Below are 27,716 nucleotides of genomic sequence, written 5' to 3' on the forward strand. Positions count from 1 at the left end.
CATTTCTAACAACAAATGTTCACTTCGTCATTATGGGCTATAGAGTGTACATGGGTGAGAAAAATGTCTCCCATTTTGAATTTAGGCTGTAACAACAAAACATGGAGTAAGTCAAGCACAGGAGGTTGGTGGCACCTTAATTGGGGAGGATGGGCTCATGGTAGTGGCTGAAGTGGAATGGTATTGTAACAAGTGCGCTAAGAGTCGGGAAGATAGTTCAGGGAGTGAGTGTTTCAATAAATAAACTGCAACTAATTACAAAACAAGCACCACAATCAACGCACAGACATGACACTGGAACAGAAACAGTAATGCCTGGGAAAGGAACCAAAGGGAGTGACATATATAGGGAAGGTAATCAGGGAAGTGATTGAGTCCAGGTGAGTCAGATTTTTTTTTCCACCTTTATTTAACCAGGTAGGCCAGTTGAGAACAAGTTCTCATTTACAACCGCGACCTGGCCAAGATAAAGCAAAGCAGTGCGACACAAACAACAACACAGAGTTACACATGGAATAAACCAACGTACAGTCAATAACACAACAGAAAAGTCTATATACAGTGTGTGCAAGTGGGGTAAGATTAGGGAGGTAAGGCAATAACGTATTGGCGAAGTAATTACAATTGAGCAATTAAGCACTGGAGTGATAGATGGTGATGAGGATGCGCAGGTGTGCGTAACGATGGTGACAGGTGTGGGCCATAACGAGCAGCCTGGTGACCTAGAGGCCGGAGAGGAAGCACACGTGACAGGTATCAAATACATTCCATTCGCTCCATTCCAGCATTTTATTATGAGCCGTTCTCCCCTCAGCAGCCTCCACTGAAGTCACGGGGTAAGAATACTTTCTGAAGGCACTGTATGTACCTCAATTACATCGACTCGGTACTGCTAACCCGTGTATAAACAAGTTATCATTACTCATTGTGTATTTATTCCTTGCGTTATTATTTTTTTCTCTCTCTAATGTTCGGTAGGGCCAAGTAAGGATTCCCCTGTTGTCTACACCTGTTGTTTACGAAGCATGTGACATAACATTTTTATTTAATTTTGGATTTGGTTGTCAACACAACCAAATATCAACATTTGTGGGATATGTACTGTATCTTCTGCTTGGATAGTTCCATCTGTGCCACTGACTTAGTCTGGCTTTAATTCCATTTTGTATACAAATGAATATTTAATATGTTGGATTTATGTCTATCTCAACCAAAAATCTAAGTTAATAACCCCTTATACTCATGGGAATTAGCCTATAGGGATAAACTGAACTGTTTCTTACAGAAATAAATATGAAACGCATAAGCATGGTAGCAATTGGAAATGAAGTTTGACGATTATGGGAAAATGATTAGACCAAAGTTCAATACACAACAGTTTACCTGACACAAGACTGAAACCAAACATTACACTGTTGATTTAATGTGCATTTGAGATGTACTGTACTTCTTGCCGCATTTGTTGATTTACAAAATCTGTAAATAGTCTGGATACATTCTGTAACATGGTAAGAATGTTCTTGGAAAATTGGGGGTAGGTGCAACATGTGACACAATTTCTAAGGGTTTCAGTGAGATCTAACTGGTGTATCCAAGTGGTCACACACCTCTTCAAAGTGTGCACAGTTCCTAAATAATTTCAATGCACATTTATGACTCAAAGAAGAGTCTTCAACTATTAGGTGGTTTTCTGAGCTCTCCTTGCTGTGAGGAACTAAAGAAAACACTTTTTCTTTTAAACACAGCTCTGCATCCCTGCCTTTTACACAATTACTGTTGAAAAAAACAGTCCATTAGAAATTGCAATCTGGATCAGGGCATAGTTTGAAAGCTCGTTCTATTGCCAACATCCCAGAAAACCGGGAATGTCCTGAGGACATTCGGCGATGTTCCCATTAGGTCCCTTAAGGGTTTTGACGCAAAGTTATCCCACTGACGTTCTGCAAACATTCTAAGAACGTTGCATGATGGTCCCAAGGGAATGTTCACTGTGGCACCTTATTGAAATTCCCTGTAAATGACCAGGATGTTACTGAGGACCCTGTCATGACCTTTTTATAGGACATTCTCAGGACTTTAATTTTACTAGTCCTCCAGACGTCGCGTGATGTTCCCAGGGGAACGTTCTTTGGGAGGCCTTTGTCTAGTTCCCTGTACATTTCCTGGACATCACTGAAGACCACGTCAAGACCTTTTTAGGGATGTTCTCAGGACTTTCATTTTACTAGTCCTTGGGACGTCATGTGATGGTCCTAAGGGAATGTTCTCTGGGATACCTTTTTATAGATCCCGCTTTGTCCCATGAACATTCTTGTGACGTTGTGTCATGGTCTCCTGGAGGTTTTGTCTCTTTCCTGGTTTGTCCCGGGGGTGACTAGAGGACGTTCTTGGGATGTTGTTTAATGGTCTTGGGACTTTTTCATGGTCACCTCGAGGTTTTGTGTAGTTCACGGTTTGTCCCGGTGACGTCCCCAATGATGTTCTTGGGACGTTGTGTAATGTTCCCCTGGAGGTTTTTGTCATGTGATGGTCCTAGGTGTCCCCTACCATTTTATAAGTAACGAAATTGTATGGGGGAGTTTAACGTAAGTGGTACGCTGTTCAGCTAAAATAGTGTTCATCTTTCATCAATGACAGTATGAATACATGATCACTTAGTACTGATTTTTCAATATGACCACACCTGGGATTTGAACTCACAACCTGTGGATTTGGGGTATGCTTTTCTTAGTGCTGTGCCACAAAGTCGGTAAAATTTCAGAAGTCCCCTACATCATTACCTATAATACGTCTCTGCACTTAGCAGTGCAGCTTGCACTCTTTTGCTACACTACATGACCAAAGGTATGTGGAAACCTGCTCGTCGAACATCTCATTCCAAAATCATCAGCTTATGGAGTTGGTCCCTCCCTTTGCTGCTATAACAGCCTTCTGGGAAGGCTTTCCACTACATGTTGGAACATTGCTGAGCGGACTCACTTCCATTCAGCCACAAGCGCATTAGTGAGGTCTGATGTTGGGCGATTAGGCCTGGCTCGCAGTCTGCGTTCCTATTTATCCCAAACGTATTCGATGGAGTTGAGGTCAGGGCTCTGTGCACTGCAGTCAAGTTCTTCCACACTGATCTTGACAAACCATTGACAAACCATTTCGGCCTTCCACAAAGTTAGAAGCACAGAATTGTCAAGAATGTAACTGTATGCTGTAGCATTAAGATTCGTCTTCACTGGAACTAAGTTGTCTAGCCCGAACCATGAAACAGCCCCAGACCAATATTCCTCCTCCACCAAACTTTACACTTGGCACTATGCATTTGAGCAAGGTAACATTCTCCTGGCATCCGCCAAACCAAGATTCGTCCGTCGGACTGCCAGATGGTGAAGCTTGATTCATCACTCCAGAGAACGGGTTTCCACTGCTCCAGAGTCCAATGGTGGCGCGCTTTATACCACTCCAGTCGACACTTGGCATTGTGCATGGTGATCTTAGGCTGCTCGACCATGGAAAATAATTTCATAAAGCTCCCAACGAACAGTTATTGTGCTGACGTTGCTTCTAGAGACAGTTTGGAACTTGGTTGTGAGTGTTGTGTGGCCTACCACTTCGTGGCTGAGCTGTTGTTACTCCTAGAGGTTTCTACTTCACAGGGCAGAAATTTGACGAACTGTTGGAAAGGTGGCATCCTATGACTGTGCCACAGTGAAAGTCACTGAGCTCTTCAGTCAGGCCATTCTACTGCCAATGTTTGTCTATGGAGATTGCCTGGCGGTGTGCTCAATTTTATACACCTGTAAGCAACGATGTGTCTGAAATAGCCAAATTCCTAAATATAAGGGGTGTCCACATACTTTTGTGTGTGTATGTGTGTGTGTGTATATATATATATATTAGTAATCTGACTATTCTCTCATTGCTTTCATTTAATGTATTTCAGCTGTGGTGTAAAGTACTTCAGTAAAAATACTTTAAAGCACTACTTATGCAGTTTATTGGGGTATCTGTACTTTACTATTTAGATTTGACTACTTTTACTTCACTACATCCCGAAGGAAAATAGTGTACTTTTTAATCCATACATTTTCCCTGACACCCAAAAGTACTTGTTACATTTTGAATGGCTAGCAGGACAGGAAAATGGTCAAATTCATGCACTTATCAAGAGACCATCCCTGGTCATCCCTATTGCCTCTGATGTGGTGGATTCACAAAACACAAATGCTTTGTTTGTTAATTATGTTGTAGTGTGCCCTTGGCTATCCATAAATGAAAAAGCTAGAAAATGGTGCTGTCTGGTTTGCTTAATATAGAGCATTTTTTTTATTATTTATACTTTTACTTTCAGTACTTAAGTATATTTTTGCTATTACATTTTGATACTTAAGTAGTTTTAAAACCAAATACTTTTAGACTTTTACTCAAGTAGTATTTTACTAGGTGACTCACTTTTTACTTGAGTAATTTTCTATTAAGGTATCTTTACTCAAGTATGACAATTGAGTACTTTTTCCACCACTATATTTCAGTTAGAGTTTTCAGCATATTTGTCTGTTGGTGGGGCATATTATTCTCTTTTAATATTACTCCTGAAACACTGTCTATGATACATTTATTTGTTTTTATTCAGTGTGTTTTAACAGAGCTGAGATTTACTTTGAAGTGCAAAGAGTAGGAATAGGCCTACAGGTAAAATCAGTCAGTGATGGACATGGTGGTGTAGCAGGAAGATTGCCATGCTGTGAACCAAGAGATTGTGAGTTCAAATCCCAGGTAAGGACATGTAAACAAATCTGGATCAGTGGTTCACCAATCAGGGCCTTAATAGGCTAGATGACAGCAACGAGGGGTGATGTGTACTAGGATGTGCGAACCCGGTGTATAACTTTTTTGTTTTTGGTGGGGGGAAGAATGTTTCTTTGTAACCATCAGGTGACGTCTCTGGGACAAATCGAGAACTAGACAAAAACCTCCAGGGGGTCATGACACAACGTCCCAAGAATGTTCAGGGGCCATGATGACACAACATCCCAAGAAAGTCCTAAACCCCCCCCCCCCCCCAAGACAAACCGGGAACTATACAAAACCTCCAGGGGACCGAGACACAACATCCTGATGACTTTAGGTGATTTAGTGACGTCCCGGGGACATCCTAATGACTCATTATTGTTTGCAGGGAAGACGAGCTAAGTTCAAAAATAAGATTTTACAGTGCTAGGCTTTCACAAGGCAATTCAGAGAAGCAGTTCATAATTTAGGTGCAAATAGAAGGGAGTCATGAGAGAACTCAGATGCGTGGAAGTGGCGTAGGTGCGTATCAGTGTCCAAGTCTGAAATGTTCAAACCACATGGGTACGAGTGTAAAGGGCTACAGAATAGGACTAAATCAAATTTTCTTCACCATACTACAAACAGGCTCATTCTGTTCAGGGAAACCTAGGGTATAACCCCCACGTCATCAAACATAAGCGATCATAAACGTTGATATGCATTGTCGGAACTAGAAGCACAAGCACTTCGCTACACTCGCATTAACATCTGCTAACCATGTGTATGTGACAAATAAAATTAGATTTGATTTGGGACGTGCACATTTGGACTCTCATGGGTTTGGCTTGCTTGTATGACATCAAAGTGGTATTTATTATAATTGTCAACATCTCTTCTTTCAAAATACATTGATTCCTCATAATTTACAAACATTTTCCTCACTCAGACAGCAAACATTTAGCAGAAGTTGGCCAATTAACGGGAGGGATGATAGCAACTTCTTGTCATGAACGGTGCTGTCAGTCAAAACCCATACAGAGTTGTGAAGCGCAGAGCCTGAGCTCTGGCGTTATACAGTATATAGCACGTTACTGTGCTCCAATTTAGGAGCGTATTAGTCTCCAAGTCCGCCATTTTCAATCCATATATGGGTATGAGTGTAAAGGGCTACAGAATAGGACTAAATAAAGTTTGACTTGATCCGGTCCTATTCTTTAACTTTGATTCTAGGTTGAGATGGCGACGTGAATCCAACATATAAATTAATAATTTGTAGACAAACTGGATTTTGGTGTCAACCAAACACAATTCAAAATCACTTTTGCAATATAGTAAATAGCCTATTAGCCTGTCATTTGTTAACTTGTCGACAAGTTATGTTGGCTTCAGGTCTCTAACTAAACCATCTAACTAAAAGTTGAAGAATAGGAATAAGCCAGTGGCTCAGATGAAACTATCCAAGCATTAGATATCATTTAAAGGTCCATTGCAGTCAAAAAATTATGTATCTTTCCACACTGAGGTTGGAATAATAGTGTGAAATAATGAAAAGGCTTCATGATAATACCCTTTTAGTGTAAGAGCTGTTTGAAATCACGTCCTGAAATTTCAGCCTGTTTTGGTGGACAATAATAGCACATTTTTAGTTTTCCCCTCTCCACTCAGACCACTCCCATACAATCATAACAAAATTATTGATTGAGAAATTGCTTTCTTACTATGAAGATATTTTTGTTTCTTTTTTACCATTTTAATTGTTTTAAATCGCAGTAAGGTACTTAATTGTTACCAATAAATTATTTTGTATTGAGATAAAAACAGCTACATTGAGCCTTTAAATGTTTGATTGTGTTGTCAACCAAACACGACTCAATAATATTTTTGTAATATATCTTAGAAGCTGATGTAACAGTAATTACCCAACCTTAAAATAAGTAACATCCACGGCCACATTTTGAGGTCTACTGTCTATAAATATATTTTTATGTAATCATTGAAAGCATGCTTGTTCAAGATAGCATGCAAAGGTCAGGTCTGTGGAGATCTTCCCAATTGCTGTAATAATCTGAACAGCATTGATCACTTGCGCCATGTACTTTTAATTTAATCTCAACTGCAATCCAGGTAATTTGGTTGTGCTATTAGATGAAGCACAGTGATAACACTAAGTGATAACACTAAGTTGTTGTATAAATAGAAAATATCTCACATTGTATTCCAATTTGAATGTTGTTGTGTTTTAAAATGGTTGAAAGCTCAGTGGTAACACATTTAGATGACAACTAAACCAAAAACAGACATTTTTATTGGATATCAACCAAATACTACCCAAATTTCCAAGTTGAAATTGCCCAGTGGGTCGATACTTTAAACAGAATAAAATAATATCATGATTCTGTCCATATAGGCCTACATTAAAATGTATACAGCTAGGCGGAAATTGGAAAATTTAGGATCTAGTTAGTTGTTGGAGAAAGTACCTAAATCTACAATCAAGTCAAACTTTATTTGTCACATGCACCGAATAGAACAAGTGTAGACTTTACCGTGAAATGCTTACTTAAAAGCCCTTATCAAACAGTGCAGTTCAAGAATAGTTAAGAAAATATTTACCAAATAAACTCAAGTAACACCGTAAAATAACAAGGCTATATACAGGGGGTACCTGTACCGAGTCAATGTGTGGGGGTACAGGTTAGTCGAGGTAATTTGTACGTGTTGGTGGGGTAAAGTGACTATGCATAGATAATAAACAGTGAGTAGCAGCTGTGTACAAAACAAATGGGGGGGGGGGTCGTCGTCAATGTAAATGGTCCGGTAGCCATTTGATTAATTGTTCAGCAGTCTTATGGCTTGGGGGTAGAAGCTGTTAAGGAGCCTTTTGGTCCTAGACTTGGCACTCCGTGCAGTAGCAGAGAAAAAGTGGCTTATTGGATTCTACAAACAAGTACACTATACATTAGCACATAAAGGATCTACTATCTGAATAATGTACGTCATCCCTTAACATTTGATCCACTAGGTGACATGAATTCAATCTGTTTTGAAAGGGAGGAACAGTGCCAATTCTACCATATAGCCATAATGCTACTTGGCTGGTTTCCAGGGCATAGATTAAGCGTTTCCATTTGTTCACTCTCTTGCTAACAGTTTATTTAGTTCTGCAACTAAGGAACAAGAGATTGTCAGGTAGATAGGATAATCTTCCTTTTTAATTCAATCTTTTCTGGCTTTTGTGTTCCTTGATAAGGTGTTGGTAATGTGTCCATTCAGGAAAGGAAAGAAGGGGGGTTTCTTTTATAGGAGGGGTAGGTACTCAATCAAGAGGAGCCTCCTTAAAACCACTGGTAGAAGGTGACAATGGACCGGTAGTCCAGTGCTAGTAACTCACTAGGTTAAGCTAGTTTTCTTACTCATTTTTTTGTGCAATTTATTGTTATCTCAAGTGTCTGCCTCCATTATCCCCTTCAACAAGTGGAGGCTCTTTTGCCACATTTTCATCTAGCTTCTCAGAGAGAAGCATGCTACAGAACATGTCAGGGGTGAGCAGTGGGCATACCAGGAGGCGAGAGGAGTTTAAGGTTGTGATAGTAGGTGATGGTGGATGTGGGAAAACCTCCCTACTCCAGGTTTGCACTAAAGGAGACTTTCCAGAGGTAAGACAACTGACAAAGCCAGCTCATCAGCTGGCTGCTTCTCTTCTCTATTTACACTTTTCAGGGAAAAGGCCATCTATTTACATGATTTATACAGGTACTATTATTACTCTGCATGTAGACACATTTCTGTGAGGAATGTAAGTGACAACACAATTTATATATGCATATGAGATGACAAAAAGAGCAAAGTTAACTTCAACCTTTTTAGCTACCATCTATGAAATAACTTTTTTTTTTTTTACTGGATTTGAAACTCAATTTTTGTCTATCTTTCAGAAATACGTACCATCTGTGTTTGAAAAATGTGTCGCCAACGTGAGGTACAGAGGCGCTGAGTTTCGTCTGAACATCTACGATACTGCAGGTCAGGTCTTACATATCCATGCTTTTGAGAGCACCAGTGCACTAACACTTGGCTGAACAGGTATCCTGAGTCTTTAGTGGGCGTGTTGTGCTCATAAGTAGTCAGATCTACAGTATCTTAGAAATGCAGTAACAGACACCCTCTGGTTGTTAAAGAATCATAATGTACTTTAAGTGAGAGTGACTCAGGAGAGTCATAGTAGATTTTAAATAAAGATAAAGGAATAACAGATGAGGCTGGCATTGATTTAAGTAGCCAACTAGTTTTTATCTAATTTTTTTATTTTTTTGGCTATGCGATTTTCATGACAGATTGCTAATACACATCCATCTATTTCAGGTCAAGAGGACTATGACCGATTACGCCCTCTGTCCTATCAGAGTGCCAACCTGATATTGATCTGCTATGATGTCACTTGCCCATCAAGTTATGACAATTTGCTAATCAAGGTACTGCACTCTCTTCATACTTTACTGCTCTTCTGTCTGTTTCAGTCCACAGGAGGAGGAAGAAGCATTAACATACAGTGCCATAAGTTTCATGACATCTACAACATAATTAATGTACCTGAAGATGGGTGACAATGTCAGCTGACAATCAGAAATATATTTTGAATACTTGCTCAAGCAAGTATTTATCAGGTTCATGGTACATTTGTTTTGCAAAGTAGATGCAGTCACCCTCACAGGGATTATTCTATGGACTGTACAAAGATCCCACTGACTATACATGTATTTTCACTGCATGACATAGAATGTTTAGAATATCTAACTCTGTTTAGCATATCTTTCAGTGGTTCCCCGAGGTGCATCACTTCTGCCGTGGCGTGCCCATTATACTGGTAGGATGCAAAACAGACCTGCGGAAAGACAAGGTCTTGGCAAAGAAACTGTGGTCTTCAGGCGAGAACCCCATCACATACATCCAGGTAGAGATTTCCTACATAGCCTTATGTATAATTTATAGACATTGAATATACTGTATCTGCTGTACAATTTACATATGTCATTATTATTGGGTTTATTGATAATGCAATACAAGTGGTTGAATTAGGGTGGTTTGTTGGGAAAGGTAGACTTTGATCAGAAGGGTTGAACCAAAAACACCTTCAAAAGATCAATAGCAGTGATGAGACTATGTTAATGACCGTAATGACAATGCAAATCCCCACTTACCCCAAATCTGAGTGATAATCACAATTCTGAATCACCCTTTCTCCTGGAATAAATGTATTTATCTGACATTTTATTTTTGGCTAGTTCGTGTCAGGCAGGGAACCTTTTCATGTCATGCAATATATTCCATTTGAAATCAAACTCTCAACAGGAAGATTTAGCTCGGAATAGTTATGTCTTGTTGGTGCCTCTCAATTTAAAAATCTCTTTTTTCCTCCATCTGAGCAGGGTGAAGAGACCAAAAGGAAGATCAACGCTGACCTCTACTTGGAGTGTTCAGCCAAATACAAGGAGAATGTGGAGGACATATTCAGAGAGGCTATCAAACGAGCCATTGCAGCAACAAGGAAGGCAAAATGGAAAGGATTCTGTGCCTTTCTGTGACCCAAGAGATAATGCTATCCCCCACCGTGAGCTCCTGATAGACAGTGCTCTAGACCTATACTCTCAGGGAAAACACAGATGACTCCTCCCTACGACAAGTCCTCTTACACTTTTGATGCTGCGTGTCCACTTCATTTTACCCTGTGCTAACCCACTTCCTTTGTGGTTTTCCTTCCTGCTAACTCGACATATCTTCTAAATGTATTTCTTTAAAAGAAACGGACAATGCCCTCAAGTTATAGACCCACAAATAAGGAAATTGGGTCTTCAACAATTTGAGCAGGACATTGCAAATAATTGAAGGTACCATTGTTTTCCATATTGATGCATCCAATATTTTTCATTCAAAAGAAGGTTGACTCTCTAACAGTAATTCAAAGTACATCTCGTATAAGTATTTAAAAACACTTTAATATGAATAAATGAAGCAACATAAGATGGATTTTCTTATTCTTTATTCAGTAGGCATAGGGTTGTTATGCATAACATAATCAAATATACAAAATGCACAATGATTGTCTAATAAAGAGGTCATATCAATCCAATCCTCTGCCCTTTGGAGTCTCACCACAATGTAACAGAAATACAGTATAAGACAATGATTTGGCACCAGACAATGCAGTGTAGACATATAATTGTGTGGGGTTTCATAAGCCCCAGGCACTCAAAGACCTCTTACAAATCTTAGCCTCAAATGGCATTTTAGGGGGATGTTACAATCATCATACAGTATACACTGAGTGTATAAAACATTAAGGACTCCTTCCATGCGGGTTGACTCCAATATTTCCCACAGTTGTGTCAAGCTGGCTGGATGTCCTTTGGTTGGTGGACCATACGGAAGAGAACGCTTCACAATTGACTCATAAATAATAAAAACAGAAGATCATGTGCCATTATTTGATGAAAGTAAATATGTGCACTTGGATCACATTAAGAGGTCGACGACAAAGATCTGAATATATTGCCTCCATAAAAATGCATTTATTAATTTGCCCTCTGAAGCATTTCCTTTAGAAGAAGCTACTTGTGATTTGTCATAAATGCAAAACAAACAGCTTTACAATCTCTAAGAAAAGTACTTCACATTGAAGGTGGTATTTCAGCCTGACATGAGGAACTGGGAACCATATCCCAACCAACCTGTCTAATTACATAATGTAGAGGAAAAGGTTAAACAAATACACTACTGTTCAAAAGTTTGGGGTCACTTAGAAATGTCCTTGTTTTTGAAAGAAAAGCACATTTTTGGTCCATTAAAAAGATCAGAAATGCAGTGTAGTGTAGGCCAGCATCCCGGAGTCGCCTCTTCGCAGTTGAGGCTGGTGTTTTGCGGGTACTATTTAATGAAGCTGCCAGTTGAGGACTTGAGGCATCGGTTTTTCAAACTAGACACTAATGTATTTGCCCTCTGGCTCAGTTGTGCATCGGGGCCTCCCACTCTTCTATTCTGGTTAGACAGTTTGCGCTGTTCTGTGACGGGAGTAGTACACCGCATTGTACAAGATCTTCAGTTCCTTGGCAATTTCTCACATGGAATAGCCTTCATTTCTCAGAATAAGAATAGACTGATGAGTATCAGAAGAAAGTTATTTGTTTCTGGCCATTTTGAACCTGTAATCAAACCCACAACTGCTGATGCTCCAGATACTCAACTAGCCTACAGAAGGCCAGTTTTCAGCTGTGATAACATAATTACAAAAGGGTTTTCTAATGATCAATTAGCTAATCCAAGTTTATCATTTTAAAAGGCTAACACAACGTGCCATTGGAACACAGGAGTGATGGTGGCTGATGAGCCTCTGTACGCCTATGTAGATATTCTATAAAAAATCTGACGTTTCCAAGTCATTTACAATGTCTACACTGTATTTCTGATCAATTTGATGTTATTTTAAATGGACAAATGAGCTTTTCTTTCATAAATGACATTTCTAAGTGACCCCAAACCTTTGTACAGTAGTGTACATTTCAAATTTCACACTTGTATTTGTCTCATGTAACAGTAGCGTGCTTAAAATACATTAACTCATCAAATGACCATCAGAGCAAATCTGATCAATTGTACTGACTTTGAAATGTTAAAATATGAGGTATATATTCCAGACTGACTAAAAATCTAAATTCTGCTTTTCCCTTGCACCAGCACTATTACAGCAGTTATTACATATTATGCTCTGACCAGTTTTCCTTTCATGGAAATTGGCCAGTTATCATTTTGTTAAATTAAAATCCAACTACTTCACAAAATGTTATTACAGTATGTTCGTCCCACACTGTGTTCCCCAGCCACCTTAGACAAAACTTAGTGTAGTTGTGTATGTGACATAACTACAAATATCATCTATGTAATGAAGAGGTACAAAACATTTAAAAACCAATTTCACACAGATGCTCACTCACATTCAGCTATTCAGATCTGTTTCTGAAGCCATAAGGAAGACAATAGACATGCAAAGTTTTTTTAAAAGTGGCTTGAGTCCAAACTAGTGAACAATATAAAGCAAATGCTTCTGACCTCTCCAACTATTTACACAAGTAGAAAAATGCCTAAAGCAGAGTCCAAATCCCAATACAAAACATCTGAAGAAATATGATATTACTATATAAAGTATCCTTTCTCATGGTGCTCATGCAAATAGATACAGAAAAACAAGTCAATAATACATTTCTTACAACTGTGTACTGCTCCAACTCCCTACTTGTGTGTGTGCTCCCGTCAGGGGAAGTCGACGGAGGAGGGCTGCAGACCGGTTGTCTCCGCCCTGTAGTCCAGCTGGTTCTGCAGCCGGGTGATATTGGACAGCTCCTCCAGCTCCTGAAACTGACGGTCAGTTTTGTGACTCACTAGAGAGCGGTAGAAGTGCACAGCGAACACAATAAAAACCAGTCCAAACGGCACCATAATGGAGGTGGAGACAATGGCTGCTGCCCTTCCATAATTGTCGGTGCTATTTTTAACAGTTGAGGGACTGAGGGGCAGGAACTTGACCCAGCACAGCAGAACCACCTCGGCCAGGAAGAGAAGGGTGCCGATGACAGTGGAGAAGGCCCAGGCCAGCTCAATGTAGCAATGCATACGCTCATGGGGCGACTCGTTGATCGAGTTCAAGTTGTGAACATTGCTGACGGCCTCCAGGTTTGGCAGGATGCAGGTGCTGATCATCAGGGCGAAAAGGTGCACTGCCACAAGGACAGTGGTGCAGGCGCTGAAGGCTATCAGCAGCCCTTGGGGATACACATGATCTTGTTCCAGCTGCACCTCCACCATAGCCACCTGAAAGAGACAATTTCACACGGTTACAGCTTGACTGAAAGAGCGACGTGCAAACAGGATGAGGAATCAGAACAATCTGAACAAAGACAATGATGTAATTTAAAGCTCAACCACTGCATGTGACAATTCCATGTTTTTTCTCTATAGAGGGGTTGCAGTTGTTACAAATCATGTAGCAGCCACACAGGGCGCCATGTTGGAAGACCAGTCAGTCTGGTGGAACTTTGTTGCCCTGTGTCCCCCAATCGTCCACATGGCTGGCTGTGTTTTGCTACCACCGAAAAACAATTCAGGAAGATTTCCCATTATTTAGTTTTTTTCTAAGCACCCAGAATACAGAGGCAGTGGAAGAACCTATTCACTTTAGTAAATATATTTAGAAAATTATTTTAAAAAATGTGCTGTATTATTAGCTAGTTAACTTATCATACTGAATAGCTAGCTAGCTAAGTGAATTAAATATCGCCACCCAGCTAGCTAAATTCGTATTAGCTAGCTAGCTATCTTGTAGCCAACCTTTGCCTTGATGACAGCTTTGCACACTCTTGGAATTCTCTCAACCAGCTTCATCTGGAATACTTTTCCAACAGTCTTGAAGGAGTTCCCACATATGCTGACGACTTGACTGCTTTTCCTTCACTCCGCGGTCCAACTCATCCCAAACCATCTCAATTGGGTTGAGGTCGGGTGATTGTGGAGGCCAGGTCATCTGATGCAGCACTCCATCACTCTCCTTCTAGGTCAAATAGCCCTTACACAGCCTGGAGGTGTGTTTTGGGTCATTGTCCTGTTGAAAAACAAATGATTGTCCCACTAAACGCAAACCAGATGGGATGGCATATCGCTGCAGAATGTTGTGGTAGCCATGCTGGTTAAGTGTGCCTTGAATTCTAAATAAATCAGTGTCACCAGCAAAGTGTCACGCGGGAACCACACATGTGGAGATCATCAACTCACCTACTCTGCATCTCACAAAGACACGGCGGTTGGAATCAAAAATGTCAAATTTAGACTCATCAGACCAAAGGACAAATTTTCACTGTTCTAATGTCCATTGCTTGTGTTCTTGGCCCAAGCAAGTCTTCTTATTATTGATGTCCTTGAGTAGTGGTTTCTTTTCTGCAATTTGACCATTAAGGCCTGCTTCACACAGTCTCCTCTGAACAGTTGATGTTGAGATGTGTCTTATTTAACTCTGAAGCATTTATTTGGGCTGCAGCAGAGGTAACTGGGTCTTCCTTTCCTGTTGAGGTCCTCATGAGAGCCATAGAGCTAGCTCTTGATGTTTTTTTGCGACTGCACTTGAAGAAACGTTTAAAGTTTTTGAAATTTTCCGGATTGACTGACTTCATGTCTTATAGTAATGATGGACTGTCATTTCTCTTTGCTTATTTGAGCTGTTCTTGCCATAATATGGACTTGGTCTTTTACCAAATAGGGCTATCTTCTGTATACCATCCCTACACAACCGATTGGCTGAAATGCATTAAGGAAAGAAATTCCACAAATGTGATTCACCACCTGGTTTCGGTCTTATGTAGCAGAATTTGTTGTATTTTTTTTTTTACATTGGATAAAAGTAGACTCAGAACTACAAAATGGTATATTATACACAGCATGCTTTTTGGAACAATGGGAAAGTAATTTTGCTTTGAATGTTGATACATTTGATAACTCACTTTTGAGAAAAGGGCCCTTGAATGTTTTGGTACCAACTGGAGAGCTCTCCTTTGTCTACGCCCATTCAGCATTGTTCACACCCTCTTAAGCAAGCTCCGCCCATCTCTTTAAGGATTCACATGAGGTCATGTGCTAAACAGTGAGTAGTGTAGTAAAGATTAAGACTAAAAATGGTGGTAGCCTACAAGGAAAAATTCCAGGTAAACAGAAAGTGTCCAGATAAAAAGAGTTTATAAATATTAGATGATGCTTACCCAGACACACTTGTCGGAATTGATGGGTCATGTGAAATAAATGCTATAACACCAAGCCACATCCTGGTGGAAAAAGTACTAAAAATTGTCATACTTTAGTGAAAGTATAAATCATTTCAAATTCCGTATATTAAACAAGACGGCACAAGCTCTTATTTTTTTCATAAAAAAAATGGTTTATTGAAGGATAGCCAAGGGCACACTCCAAAAGCATGTGTTTAGGGAGTCTGCCAGATCAGATGCCGTAGGGATGTTGTCTTGATAAGTGTGTGAATTGGACAATTTTCCTGTCAAAATATAACAAGTACTTTTGGCTGTCAGAGAAAATGTATGGAGTAAAAAGTACATTTTCTTTCTGAATGCAGTGAAGTAAAAGTTGCCAAAAATATAAACAAGGTACAGATAGTTTTACCTAAGTACTTTTGGCCACTGCCCAAATGCCTTCACACCAGTACATTAGCATACTGTTACACATGCACTTAACTTATGTATGGGATACTATGTGATCAGGCCATGCAAACTGAGTTGAAACCTGAGTGAGGTGCACATGTACAGTACATAAACAGATGCATGCACCATATTTATGTGTATGTGCCATATATTTGTGTGGTGGACACTGATACCGCAACGATATGTGACCGTATGTCACAAAATCATGTTACGACCACATATCAATATTCCTTTTTATATATACAGTTGAAGTCGGAAGTTTACACACTTAGGTTGGAGTCATTAAAACTCGTTTTTCAACAACACCACCAATTTCAACCACACTACCAAAACTATAGTTTGGCAAGTCGGTTAAGACATCTACATTGTGCATGACAAGACATTTTTCCAACAATTGTTTACAGACTTATAATTCACTAAATCACAATTCCAGTGTGTCAGAAGTTTACATACACTAAGTTGACTGTGCCTTTAAACCTCATTGGAAAATGCCAGAAAATTATGTCATGGCTTTAGGAGCTTCTGATAGGCTAATTACATCATTTGATACAATTGGAGGTGTACCGGTGGATGTATTTCAAGGCCTACCTTCAAACCAAGTGCCTCTTTGCTTGACATCATGGGAAAATCAAAAGAAAATCAGCCAAGAACTCAGAAAATGTGTAGACCTCCACAAGTCTGCTTCATCCTTGGGAGAAATGTCCAAACTCCTGAAGGTACCACATTTATCTGTACAAATAATAGTACGCAAGTATAAACACCATGGGACCACGCAGCCTTCATACTTTTTGTGGGAAAAGTGTAAATCAATCCCAGAACAGCAAAGGACCTTGTGAAGATGCTGGAGGAAACAGGTACAAAAGTATCTGTATCCACAGTAAAACAAGTCCTATAAATCGACATAACCTGAAAGGGCGCTCCGCAAGGAAGAAGCCACTGCCATAAAAAAAGCCAGACTACGGTTTGCAACTGCACATGGAGACAAACATCGTACTTTTTGGAGAAATGTCCTCCGGTCTGATGAAACAAAAAGAGAACTGTTTGCCCATAATGACCATTGTTATGTTTGGAGGAAAAAGGGGAGGCTTGCAAGCCGAAGAACACCATCCCAACCGTGAAGCACGGGGGTGGTAGAATCATGTTGTGGGGTGCTTTGCTACAGGAGGAAAGGAAAATTATGTGGATGTATTGAAGCAACATCAAGACATCAGTCAGGAAGTTTAAAGCTTGGTCACAAATGGATCTTCCAAATGGACAATGACCCCAAGCATACTTCCAAAGTTGTGGAAAAATGGCTTAAGGACAACAAAGTCAAGGTATTGAGTGGCCATCACAAAGCACTGACCTCAATCCTATAGAATAGTTGTGGGCAGAACTGAAAAAGCATGTGCGAGCAAGGAGGCCTACAAACCTGACTCAGTTACACCAGCTCTGTCAGGAGGAAAGGGCCAAAATTCACCCAGCTTGTGGAAGCCTACCCGAAACATTTGACCAAAGTTAAACAATTTAAAGGCAATGCTACCAAAAACTAAGTGAGTATGTAAAATTCTGACCCACTGGGAATGTGATGAAAGAAATAAAAGCTGAAATAAAGCATTAGCTATACTATCATTTTGAAATTTCACATTCTTAAAATAAAGTGGTGATTAACGGACCTAAGGCAGGGAATTTTTACTAGGATTAAATGTCAGGAATTGTGAAACTGAGTTTAAACACATTTGGCTAAGGTGTATGCAAACTTCCAACTTCAACTGTATATCAATATCAAAGTCTTGCTAAGTGGATGGTCTCTACAGAAGGTATAAACGGTACAGCCAAATGGTTACTTGCATAGTAGCAATATCAGAAAGTCAAAAAAGTACACAGTTTGTACAAGAACAATATCAATATCAGTGATAGACGAGGTAGTTACACGCATACAATCAGGGGTAAAGTGGTGGAGCAGCAGGATAAAGAAATAAATAGGAGCAACGTATGGGATGTGTGTTAGGAGAGAGTCATGTGAATAGAGGCACTGCAGATAGTGCTGATGACTGGTCCGCCCGAATCACGCCATGAACAAGGGAATCTATAGTCGAAGAGCCTGTTTCTGTTCTGCCGTTGACTTTGGTGCAGGGCATGTGATGTCCATAGCCTCTTCGTCACAAAACTCCCTGATCTTCTCAAAAAGATAAGTTTGTCTAGCTGTGTCCAGTCCAGGTGGTGCTTGTACAGGCAGACCTTCTATTGGAGGAAGGATGTCAGCGTTGCGCAGAAGTTGAAACCTGGTCGTGACAGTCAATGCTCCTTGGCAACAACACCAGGCTCCAGAGCATCGAAGCTGTAAAACAGGGAAATACTAAAAAATAAAAAATAAAATTAATCAGAAGACATTACAACCCTGTACAACATCAATTCACCTCCCAAGAAGAATAACCTCATGCAATACAATGAAAATTACTTTCAGCTGAAGTGCTGGTACTGCTTGATCTGTGGCAGCGGCCTGAAGTACGGAGTCAGATGTTCCCAGCCATAGCTTTCCACCAGCACCGTACCGTCCTCCAGTCCAACCAGCTGTTGGATGTTGACCCGTCACAGTGCTGTCCTTCACAACACCAGCAATCTCAGACAAAGTGTTCACTCTGGTCTTTCTGAAGCCCTGCTTGATGAGGCCGAAGCACCAGTCGGGGGGAAACTTGGTGTGGCCCGTGATCAGGAAGTGAAGGTCCAGACTGATGGAGTTTGTGCATGGTCTGCCAGGCACAATTCCAGAGCACAAACGTGTTCTTGTTTTGGCCACTGCAGTTATCACAATTCAGGTCCACACGTGTTTCCCCAACTCTGTAGTTGGTGAAGAAATGGTGCATGTAGTTGATGACTGCGCTGCTGCCTTTGCTTGCTTGGGCCAGCTCTCTTTTTGATGGGAGGCATTAGACCATTCTCCTTGTGTGACTGGTGGAGGAGAGGCAGTCGTGTTCTACTTCTGCTAAAAAAAAATTAAAAATCCAGAATTTTTTTTCTTCTGGCATTCTGATATATTACTAGACACAGTTCATACACGTAATGTTAGCTAGATAGCTATCCAGCTAATGTTAGATGGCTGGCTAACAGCAAGCTTTAACTAGCAATACAAACAGATCGTCATAGCTACCTAATGTTAACCACATAAGTTCAATGTTAGTTAGCTAACATTAGGCTATAACTAGCAATGCGAAATGGCATTCTGGAGAAAACATCACACACAATTCATACACAAATTGTTTGCTAGCAAGCCAGCCAGCTAATGTTAGCTAGCTAAAAATTTAACTATAATCCCAATTCAGAGTAACATTACTAGCAAAACAAACCGATTGTCATAGCTAAAGTTACCCGAATAAACTAGGTTCAACGTTAACATCAGCTAGCAAGCCAGCCATCAAACTCCAGCTGGCTAGCTAACAGCAAGCCTCAACTTGCAATAAAAACGGACAAAATTAGAAATGTATAATAGCTGAAACTGTAGCTAGATTCTTACCCATATACATGGATGAAAGCTTCATGGCAGCCTGCAACCCCTTTGATTAAATAAAAGACATCCTGTGTTGTTTCCGTTTAGTTTGCACAGCTTGTTTGGCCCGTTGTGTTCCACGGATTTCAAAATTTGGTCAACTTCTTCCGTGACAACAACACTGTTGATCGCTGTTTCTTCCCCATCACCATCATCAGAAGACTCAAGTCTTCAACTGGAAATGTTTTTACCTAACATCAGGGATTTCCTCATCGTCTGATTCATTTTCAGAGTCAGAATGGCACAATCGTCCTCCAGAAAGTAGTCCATCACAACTTTTTCCCACTGACCTTTGTCGATAGCGCCTGATAAATTCAGGGCAGCAATGTTGAGAGCAGAAGCAACATATTTGCCATTCTCCATTGCTAACGTTCTCTCTTTATAAAAAAAACTGCAGTAGAAAGAATTATCTACGCATAACGAGCAGCTCATTTTATAGACAAGACGCTACGCTGCTGAACAATCTGAAACTTCTCAGCATGTCCAGCCCACTCATTATCTCAGCCAATCATGGCTAGTGAGAAGGTTACTGTCTTTTTCTTTGGCTAAACCAACTAGGCTGGTAATGTAACTTCTTTATTTGTATTTACAGATGGCATAAAAACTTGTTATTAAAAGGCACATACCTAGTTTCCTGAAATCGGGTCACAAATTAACTTAAGGCACACCTGTTGATTGAAATCCATTCCGGGTGGCTACCTCATGAAGCTGGTTGAGAGAATGCCAAGAGTGTGCAACGCAGTCATCAAGACAAAGGGTGGCTACTTTGAAGAATCACCGATATATTTTGATTTGTTTAACACTTTTTTTGTTACATGATTCCATGTGTTATTTCATAGTTATGTCTTCACTATTATTATCCAAAAAATAAAGAAAAAAATAAAGAAAAATAAAGAAAAACCCTGGAATGAGTAGGTGTGTCCAAACTTTTGACTGGTACTGTAAGTATTCAGACCCTTTGCTTATGAGACTTGAAATTGAGCTCCGGTGCATCCTGTTTCAATTGATCATCCTTGAGATGTTTCTATAACTTGACTGGAGTCAACCTGCGGTATAGTCAATTGATTGGCCATGATTTGGAAAGGCACACAAAATGTAATAAAAGCACATTTTATTGGTCACATACACAAATTTAGCAGATGTTATTGCGGGTGTAGCGAAATACTTGTGTTCCTAGTTCCAACAGTGCAGTAGTATCTAACAATTCACAACAATACACAAATCTAAAAGTAAAATAATGGAATTAAGAAATATTAGATTGAGCAATGTTGGAGTGGCATTGACTAAAATACAGTATATTGTTATGAGATGTGTAAAGCAGTATGTAAACATTATTAGTGACTAGTGACTAGTGTTCCATTATTAAAGTAACAGTGATTCCAAGTCTATGTATATAGGGCAGCAGCCTCTAAGGTCCAGGGTTGCGTAACTGGGTGTTAATCGGCTAGTGATGGCCATTTAAAAGTCGCCTTGAGATTGAAAAAAAAAAAGCTTCTGTCTCTCAGTCCCAGCTTTGATGCACCTGTACTGACCTCGCCTTCTGGAAGATAGAGGGGTGAACAGGCCGTGGCTCAGGTTGTTGATGTCGTTTTTGGCCTTTCTGTGACATCGGATGCTGTAGGTGTCATACAGGGCAGGTAGTTTGCCCTGTCTATACAGTGCATGTCAGAGCAAAAACCAAGCCATGAGGTCGAAGGAATTGTCCGTAGAGCTCCGAGACAGGATTGTGTTGAGGCACAGATCTGGGGAAAGGTACCAAAACTTTTCTGCAGCATTTAAGGTCCCCAAGGACACAGTGGCCTCCATTTTTAAATGGAAGAAGTTTGGAACCACCAAAACTCTTACTAGAGCTGGCCGCCTGGCCAAACTGAGCAATCGGGGGTGAAGGGCCTTGGTCAGGGAGGTGACCAAGAACCCGATGGTCACTGACAGAGCTCCAGAGTTCCTCTGTGGAGACAGTAGAATCTTCCAGAAGGACAACCATCCCTGCAGCACTCCACCAATCAGGCCTTTATGGTAGTGGCTAGACAGAAGCCACTCCTCAGTAAAAGGCACATTACAGACCACTTGGAGTTTGCTAAAAAGCACCTAAAGACTCTCAGACCATGAGAAACAAGATTCTCTGGTCTGATGAAACCAAGATTGAGCTCTTTGGCCTGAATGCCAAGCGTTCACATCTGGAGGAAACCTGGCACCTTCCCTACGGTGAAGCATGGTGGTGGCAGCATCATGCTGTGGGGAAGATTTTCAGCGGCAGGGACTGGAAGATTAGTCCGAATTGAGGGAAAAATGAACAGACCAAAGTACAGAGAAATTCTTGAAGTCCTGAGCGCTCTGGAGCAGGTTTTCAGACTGGGGTGAAGGTTCACCTTCCAACAGGACAACAACCCTAAGCACACAGCCAAGACAACGCAGAAGTGGCTTCGGGACAAGTCTCTGAATGTCCTTGAGTGGCCCAGCCAGAGCCCGGACTTGAACATGATCAAACGGCTCTGGAGAGACCTGAAAATAGATGTGCAGCGACGCTCCCCCTCAAGCTCTCTCATGTTGGATGGGATCTGCAGAGAAGAATGGGAGAAACTCCCCAAATACAGGTGTGCCAAGCTTGTAGCGTCATACCCACGAAGACCTGAGGCTCTAATCGCTGCCAAAGGTGCTTCAACAAAGTACTGACTAAAACAGGGGTGGGCAACTCCAGTGTCAGTTTTGCCCCAGCTAACACATCGGACTCCAATAATCACCTAATCATGATCTTCAGTTTAGAATACATGCTACAATTTCTAAAAAACAGTTTTTGCTTTGTCATTATGGGGTATTGTGTGTAGATTGAAGGGGGGGGGGGAATGAATCCATTTTGGAATAAGGATGTATCGTAATAAAATGTGGAAAGTCAAGGGGTCTGAATACTTCCCGAATGCACGGTATTTATCATCATCGTTGTCGTAAATTAAAAACAAACTCGAAAGTCATTTGTATCTAGCTAGCTAACAGCCATGGCATGGAAGAGGGTAGAAGGATTAAGGGCACCAGCTGTCAAAGGGATAGAGTAGGCTACTCTGGATAGGGTATGTACTGTTGCAGGTGGACATTATGAAAAGATTCGAGTTCCAGTTCCTAGCGAGAGAAACTGGGGAAAGAGAGATATAGAAACATAACATTCAGTGCCGTCTTATTTGAGTATGATTAAGCCTGTTTCTTTGTGATGTTTTCTGTCGTCAGATAAAGCAAGCTGTGAAAACCTGTATGCAGATGAAGAGGTCCCAATGAATGTCCCAAGAGAATAAGGGTACATCCTTGTATACCATGTGGTGTGTAAATGTTGTAAATAAAAATAGTTTCAAAAAAGTCAAACAATGAATAAACCTATTACAATTGGAGCAGCCAACCCTTCTATTCCAGCCCAGCACTAATACACCTGATTCAACTTCTCAAACCAAATTAGTTGATAATCAAGTGTGCTTTTGCTGGGCTGGAATAGAAGTCTGCTCACCAAGGAGAATAGGGATCAGTGGTGTGAGGTTGGCTACCTCTGGTATTGACTTTTTTGTAAAGATGAAATGATGCTTTCATAATAATAGCCTAGGTACTTGTTACTAAAATGTCTAAACCTTTACATAAGAGTTAGCTTACCCACACACTTTATTTCATATAGTCAAAGTATTGATTCTTCGAAGTGAAGTGTTTAAATGTAACTTATCCATTATACAAAATGAACTAGTGTCAGTGTTAATTAATCACAGATCACAATCCTGCAATAAAGAGGGGAAGGGAATCGGTCTCTGACTTGTCTGTGTTGCTGTGTTGTACTCTCAAATGAACATGACCTTTTTGATCAGTTGTAAGCACCCCAAATTGTTTTATTTGATTGATATCCAGAGAGAGTAACAGCCATGTGAACCCATTTTGCAGCTGATGATAATGGCTATGTCAATGCAGCCATAGGCCTACAGCAGTGTTTCCCAACTCCAGTCCTCGAATACAACCCAACAGCACACATACCTGATTCAACTCATTGAGGGCCTGGCGATTAGTTGTCAAGTTGAATCCGGTGTGCTTGTTCAGGACATAAATAAAAAGGTGTACTTTTGGGGTTACTTGAGGACTGGAGTTGGGAACCACTGGACCATCAGTATGGTGACATTAGCCTTATAGGCATTTGCAATGGCCCCTTGGCATTATGCAACTGAAGCAGAGATTAGCTTCTTCCAATGATGAAAAGATCAGAGCAGCTCCTGTACTAACAGCTGTCCGAGTTCAGGTCTTGACGGGAAAAAGGTGTCTCTGCTTTTTGACAGTTCTTGAGTCTTATCTCCTTGGTGTTTCATGATCTGTAAAAATATTTTTTCACGTAGTCTTTCTGCCCTTGTTAGAGCAGCCAAATACTGCACAATAATTTACCATGGTGTTGAATTAAGTACACTGCTCAAAAATATAAAGGGAACACTAAAATAACACATCCTAGATCTGAATGAAAAAAAAGTATTTAATAAGAATTTCTTTACATAGTTGAATGTGCTGACAACAGAATAACAAAAATTATCAATGGAAATCAAATTTATCAACCCATGGAGGTCTGGATTTGGAGTCACACTCAAAATTAAAGTGGAAAACCACACTACAGGCTGATCCAACTTTGATTTAATGTCCCTAAAACAAGTCAAAATGAGGCTCAGTAGTGTGTGTGGCCTCCACGTGCCTGTATGACCTCCCTACAACGCCTGGGCATGCTCCTGATGAGGTGGCGGATGGTCTCCTGAGGGATCTCCTCCCAGACCTGGACTAAAGCATCCGCCAACTCCTGGACAGTCTGTGGTGCAACGTGGGGTTGGTGGATAGAGCGAGACATGATGTCCCAGATGTTCTCATTTGGATTCAGGTCTGGGAAACGGGCGAGTCAGTCCATAGCATCAATGCCTTCCTCTTGCAGGAACTGCTGGCACACTCCAGCCACTGTGAAGAACACAGGGCGCCAGTGGCGAATTTGCCAATTTTGGTGTTCTCTGGCAAATGCCAAACATCCTGCACGGTGTTGGGCCCTAAGCACAACCCCCACCTGTGGACGTCGGGCCCTCATACCACCCTCATGGAGTCTGCTCAAACGGTCAGAAACAGATACATGCACATTTCTGGCCTGCTGGAGGTCCTTTTGCAGGGCTCTGGCAGTGCGCCTTCTGCTCCTCCTTGCACAAAGGCACAGGTAGCGGTCCTGCTGCTGGGTAGTTGCCCTCCTACGGCCTCCTCCACGTCTCCTGATGTACTGGCCTGTCTCCTGGTAGCGCCTCCATGCTCTGGACACTACACTGACAGACACAGCAAACCTTCTTGCCACAGCTCGCATTGATGTGACATCCTGGATGAGCTGCACTACCTGAGCCACTTGTGTGGGTTGTAGACTCCGTCTCATGCGACCACTAGAGTGAAAGCACCACCAGCATTCAAAAGTGACCAAAACATCAGCCAGGAAGCATAGGAACTGAGAAGTGGTCTGTGGTCACCACCTGCAGAACCACTCCTTTATTGGGGGTGTCTTGCTAATTGCCTATAATTTCCACCTGTTGTCTATTCCATTTGCACAACAGCATGTGAAATTTATTGTCAATCAGTGTTGCTTCCTAAGTGGACAGTTTGATTTCACAGAAGTGTGATTGACTTGGAGTTACATTTTGTTGTTTAAGTGTTCCCTTTATTTTTTTGAGCAGTGTAGTTTTGAACACTTATCATGCAGCTTGGGGTAGACACTCAGCTGTTATTGTCAGAAGAACTGATTCGGTGGTCTTCCAAACATGGCCGCCAGGAGGCGTCGTACATCACCTTGCAACCCTCTATTGGGTGCAGGACTGTACAGGAAGATGTAGCCTAGCCTAGAGTTTTTGACCAGCTGACAACTGTACTGGGTCCAACTTTCTGTTGGGTGAGTGACTGTCAGATTTGCTGCAGTTTACTTGTGGTAGGTTAAGGTTTAGATATGACTCACTAATGCCATCCTTAATTTGCATCTGGCCTTGCATAGTGGTTTAACTTGCAGAGACATTTAAATGCACTCAACTATGCATATGCAAATCTATGCATCAAAATTGCAATGTAACCAGTTTCATACAGAAATACATTTAATTGTAGGCCTATTGCATATCGTTAAATATGTTTGCCGGTTATTTTCAATCAAAACAGTCTTGGTTTATCCAGCATTGTAGTCAAATACTGGTAGGATGCTGCAACCTGGACTCATGGGTAGACATAACATAGTAAACGTGAATCGAGGACCCTCCAATTAGTATGTTACGTTTCATATGGTATGTATTAAAATTTGTGGCTGTCCATCATACATTTAGTATGATATGTTACAAATTACAATTAGTATATGTTATAAATTTGCAAACTTAAGATATGTTATTAATTCAAATTTGTTATGCTAATGTTAGCCACCTGCCTAACAAATTGGAATAGGTGCTAACGTTAGTTAGGTGGCTTATGTTTGCTAAGCTAGGGGTTAGGGTTAAGTTTAGGTGTTAGGTTAAAGGGTTAGCTAAAAGGGTTAAGGTTAGGGGACGGGTTAGTTAACATGCTAAGTAGTTGCAAAGTAGTAAGTAGTTCAAAAGTTCCTAATTGGCTAAAATGTTAAAGTTGTCCGTAATAAGATTTGAACTTGCGTTATACACCCATCCAACAACCTTACTTTCATTTTTGCCTTAGGTAACCAGCTGTCTTATATAACTTTACCAAACGTAACATATAATACTATTTTGGATGTCTCTGATTTACTTTGACGATATTACATATAATCTGAGACCAGGCTACAAATCATACTAATTTGATTTACTAGAATTTACGTTTACTATGTTACGTCGTCTATGAGACCGGGCTGGTAGGATAGTCTACCGGTAGGTGTAGTCTTAAGAAATAGTGCGTCATAACTACATTTTGTCAAAGTTGTCATCCGCTCCAATCTATATGACTGGGTCCTGGTACTCACCATTGCGAAACCCGACAGGAGAGCTGAAGTTCTGCTCGTAGCCTTCAGCTTTGCTCGACTCAAGTAAAGTTTTCTCCAAGACAGAGCTTGCAACGAGTGCTCGTTCAAACTCATTGCTGGCTACTGGTAATAACTTTTCAATCAGTCAACCTGTTGTTCTTCCAAGTTGAAGAGTCGATTAAAAATACACGCGCTGCGGACTCATGCGACTTGACATACAATTGTACTTCTAAACTAATTCAGGAAATGACACGATACTACCCACAATCCAATGCTGTTTCTATTTGCCTTCTTGCGGAAGTTGTAGTTGTAGCCTATGAACATTTCTTTGTGGGTTGTGTGTCTAGTCTAGATCTGTATGGGTGCATGTTTGAATAGCCCTCGTCAACTTCGTCTAAATAATGCAAACAATGTGTTAAATACAATGGGATGATTATATTTGTTTGTCCATCCATAGACTATAGAATTGCACAAATGTATAACATATATTTTCACTTCTTGCATTTCAGCCATAGAAGATTGACAAGATTCTAGTACCAGAATTCCATCTGCAACAGTTCGATGCATCTGTGACTTTGGACGTGTTGTAAACTGTCTTAATGTGCTATTGGCTTGGTCGTGTTCATTAGTGCACTTATTATTAATGTTTTATCCAATTACTGGATTTGATAGGAAACATGCTATTGAGCAGCCATCTTTGACTCCCACCTAGTGGAGGCCATATCCTATATTATGACAAATCAATGAAGCCTGAGAATGAAGTCTTAGAAATAATTTTGTAAGGACTGCTTTTTTTTCAAATACTTTAATGTGTTGAACTCATCTTTATTGGTCTTCCTTTTTAAGCTATTTGGTGTGCACATTTATACTAGTGCAATGTGTTCTTCATTTTATATTGCTTTGATTGTATGTGCTCTCTCACACTCATCTCTCCCCTCACACAAGTGCTGCTGCTGCTGGCTTTGAGAGTATCTGCGCAGTTAAAATGATTCTAATTGGTTTTGGTGACAGGTTTATGCACTGACCAAGTACTCAAGAAAAGGTGGGTGAGGACACAATCATGTACTATGTCCCTTATGTCAGAGAAGACAAGGCTCAATTAGGCATGCAGAACAATCTTATTGTATGTGTTATTGCCTGTTGTTGGGGGCAGTCTGCAGCCAGTCAAACTCAGTGTTGAACTAAATGTCCTGGCAAAGCTCCTAGAAACAGA

At 40.7% G+C, this 27,716-nt stretch overlaps 2 protein-coding genes across 2 annotated transcripts; one reads left to right on the forward strand and one right to left on the reverse strand.

Moving 5' to 3' along the window:
• Nucleotides 1-735: 735 nt before the first annotated feature.
• LOC109895097 (rho-related GTP-binding protein RhoF-like) lies at nucleotides 736-10,970 on the forward strand. The gene is made up of 6 exons (XM_020488744.2): nucleotides 736-836; nucleotides 8,270-8,420; nucleotides 8,700-8,787; nucleotides 9,127-9,236; nucleotides 9,581-9,715; nucleotides 10,191-10,970. The coding sequence occupies exons 2-6, from the start codon at nucleotides 8,286-8,288 to the stop codon at nucleotides 10,344-10,346; spliced, it is 624 nt and encodes a 207-aa protein (XP_020344333.1). The 5' UTR covers nucleotides 736-836; nucleotides 8,270-8,285; the 3' UTR covers nucleotides 10,347-10,970.
• LOC109895813 (calcium release-activated calcium channel protein 1) lies at nucleotides 10,785-26,763 on the reverse strand. The gene is made up of 2 exons (XM_020489819.2): nucleotides 26,504-26,763; nucleotides 10,785-13,623 (listed from the first exon to the last, which is right to left on the reverse strand). Exons 1-2 carry the CDS (start codon nucleotides 26,615-26,617, stop codon nucleotides 13,066-13,068), a joined length of 672 nt encoding a protein of 223 aa, XP_020345408.1. The 5' UTR covers nucleotides 26,618-26,763; the 3' UTR covers nucleotides 10,785-13,065.
• Nucleotides 26,764-27,716: the final 953 nt, after the last annotated feature.

This window comes from Oncorhynchus kisutch, linkage group LG8 (assembly GCF_002021735.2).
Source record: "Oncorhynchus kisutch isolate 150728-3 linkage group LG8, Okis_V2, whole genome shotgun sequence".
Taxonomy (NCBI): domain Eukaryota; kingdom Metazoa; phylum Chordata; class Actinopteri; order Salmoniformes; family Salmonidae; genus Oncorhynchus; species Oncorhynchus kisutch.

Excerpts from the sequence above, each read along its gene's own strand:
- LOC109895097 (XM_020488744.2), top strand. The coding sequence starts at position 8,286 with ATGCTACAGAACATGTCAGGGGTGAGCAGTGGGCATACCAGGAGGCGA. Across the intron at positions 9,237-9,580 it reads ATGACAATTTGCTAATCAAG|TGGTTCCCCGAGGTGCATCA; the intron begins GTACTGCACTCT and ends CATATCTTTCAG. Across the intron at positions 9,716-10,190 it reads ACCCCATCACATACATCCAG|GGTGAAGAGACCAAAAGGAA; the intron begins GTAGAGATTTCC and ends CCATCTGAGCAG.
- LOC109895813 (XM_020489819.2), bottom strand. The coding sequence starts at position 26,617 with ATGAGTTTGAACGAGCACTCGTTGCAAGCTCTGTCTTGGAGAAAACTT. Across the intron at positions 13,624-26,503 it reads TCCTGTCGGGTTTCGCAATG|GTGGCTATGGTGGAGGTGCA; the intron begins GTGAGTACCAGG and ends TGTCTCTTTCAG.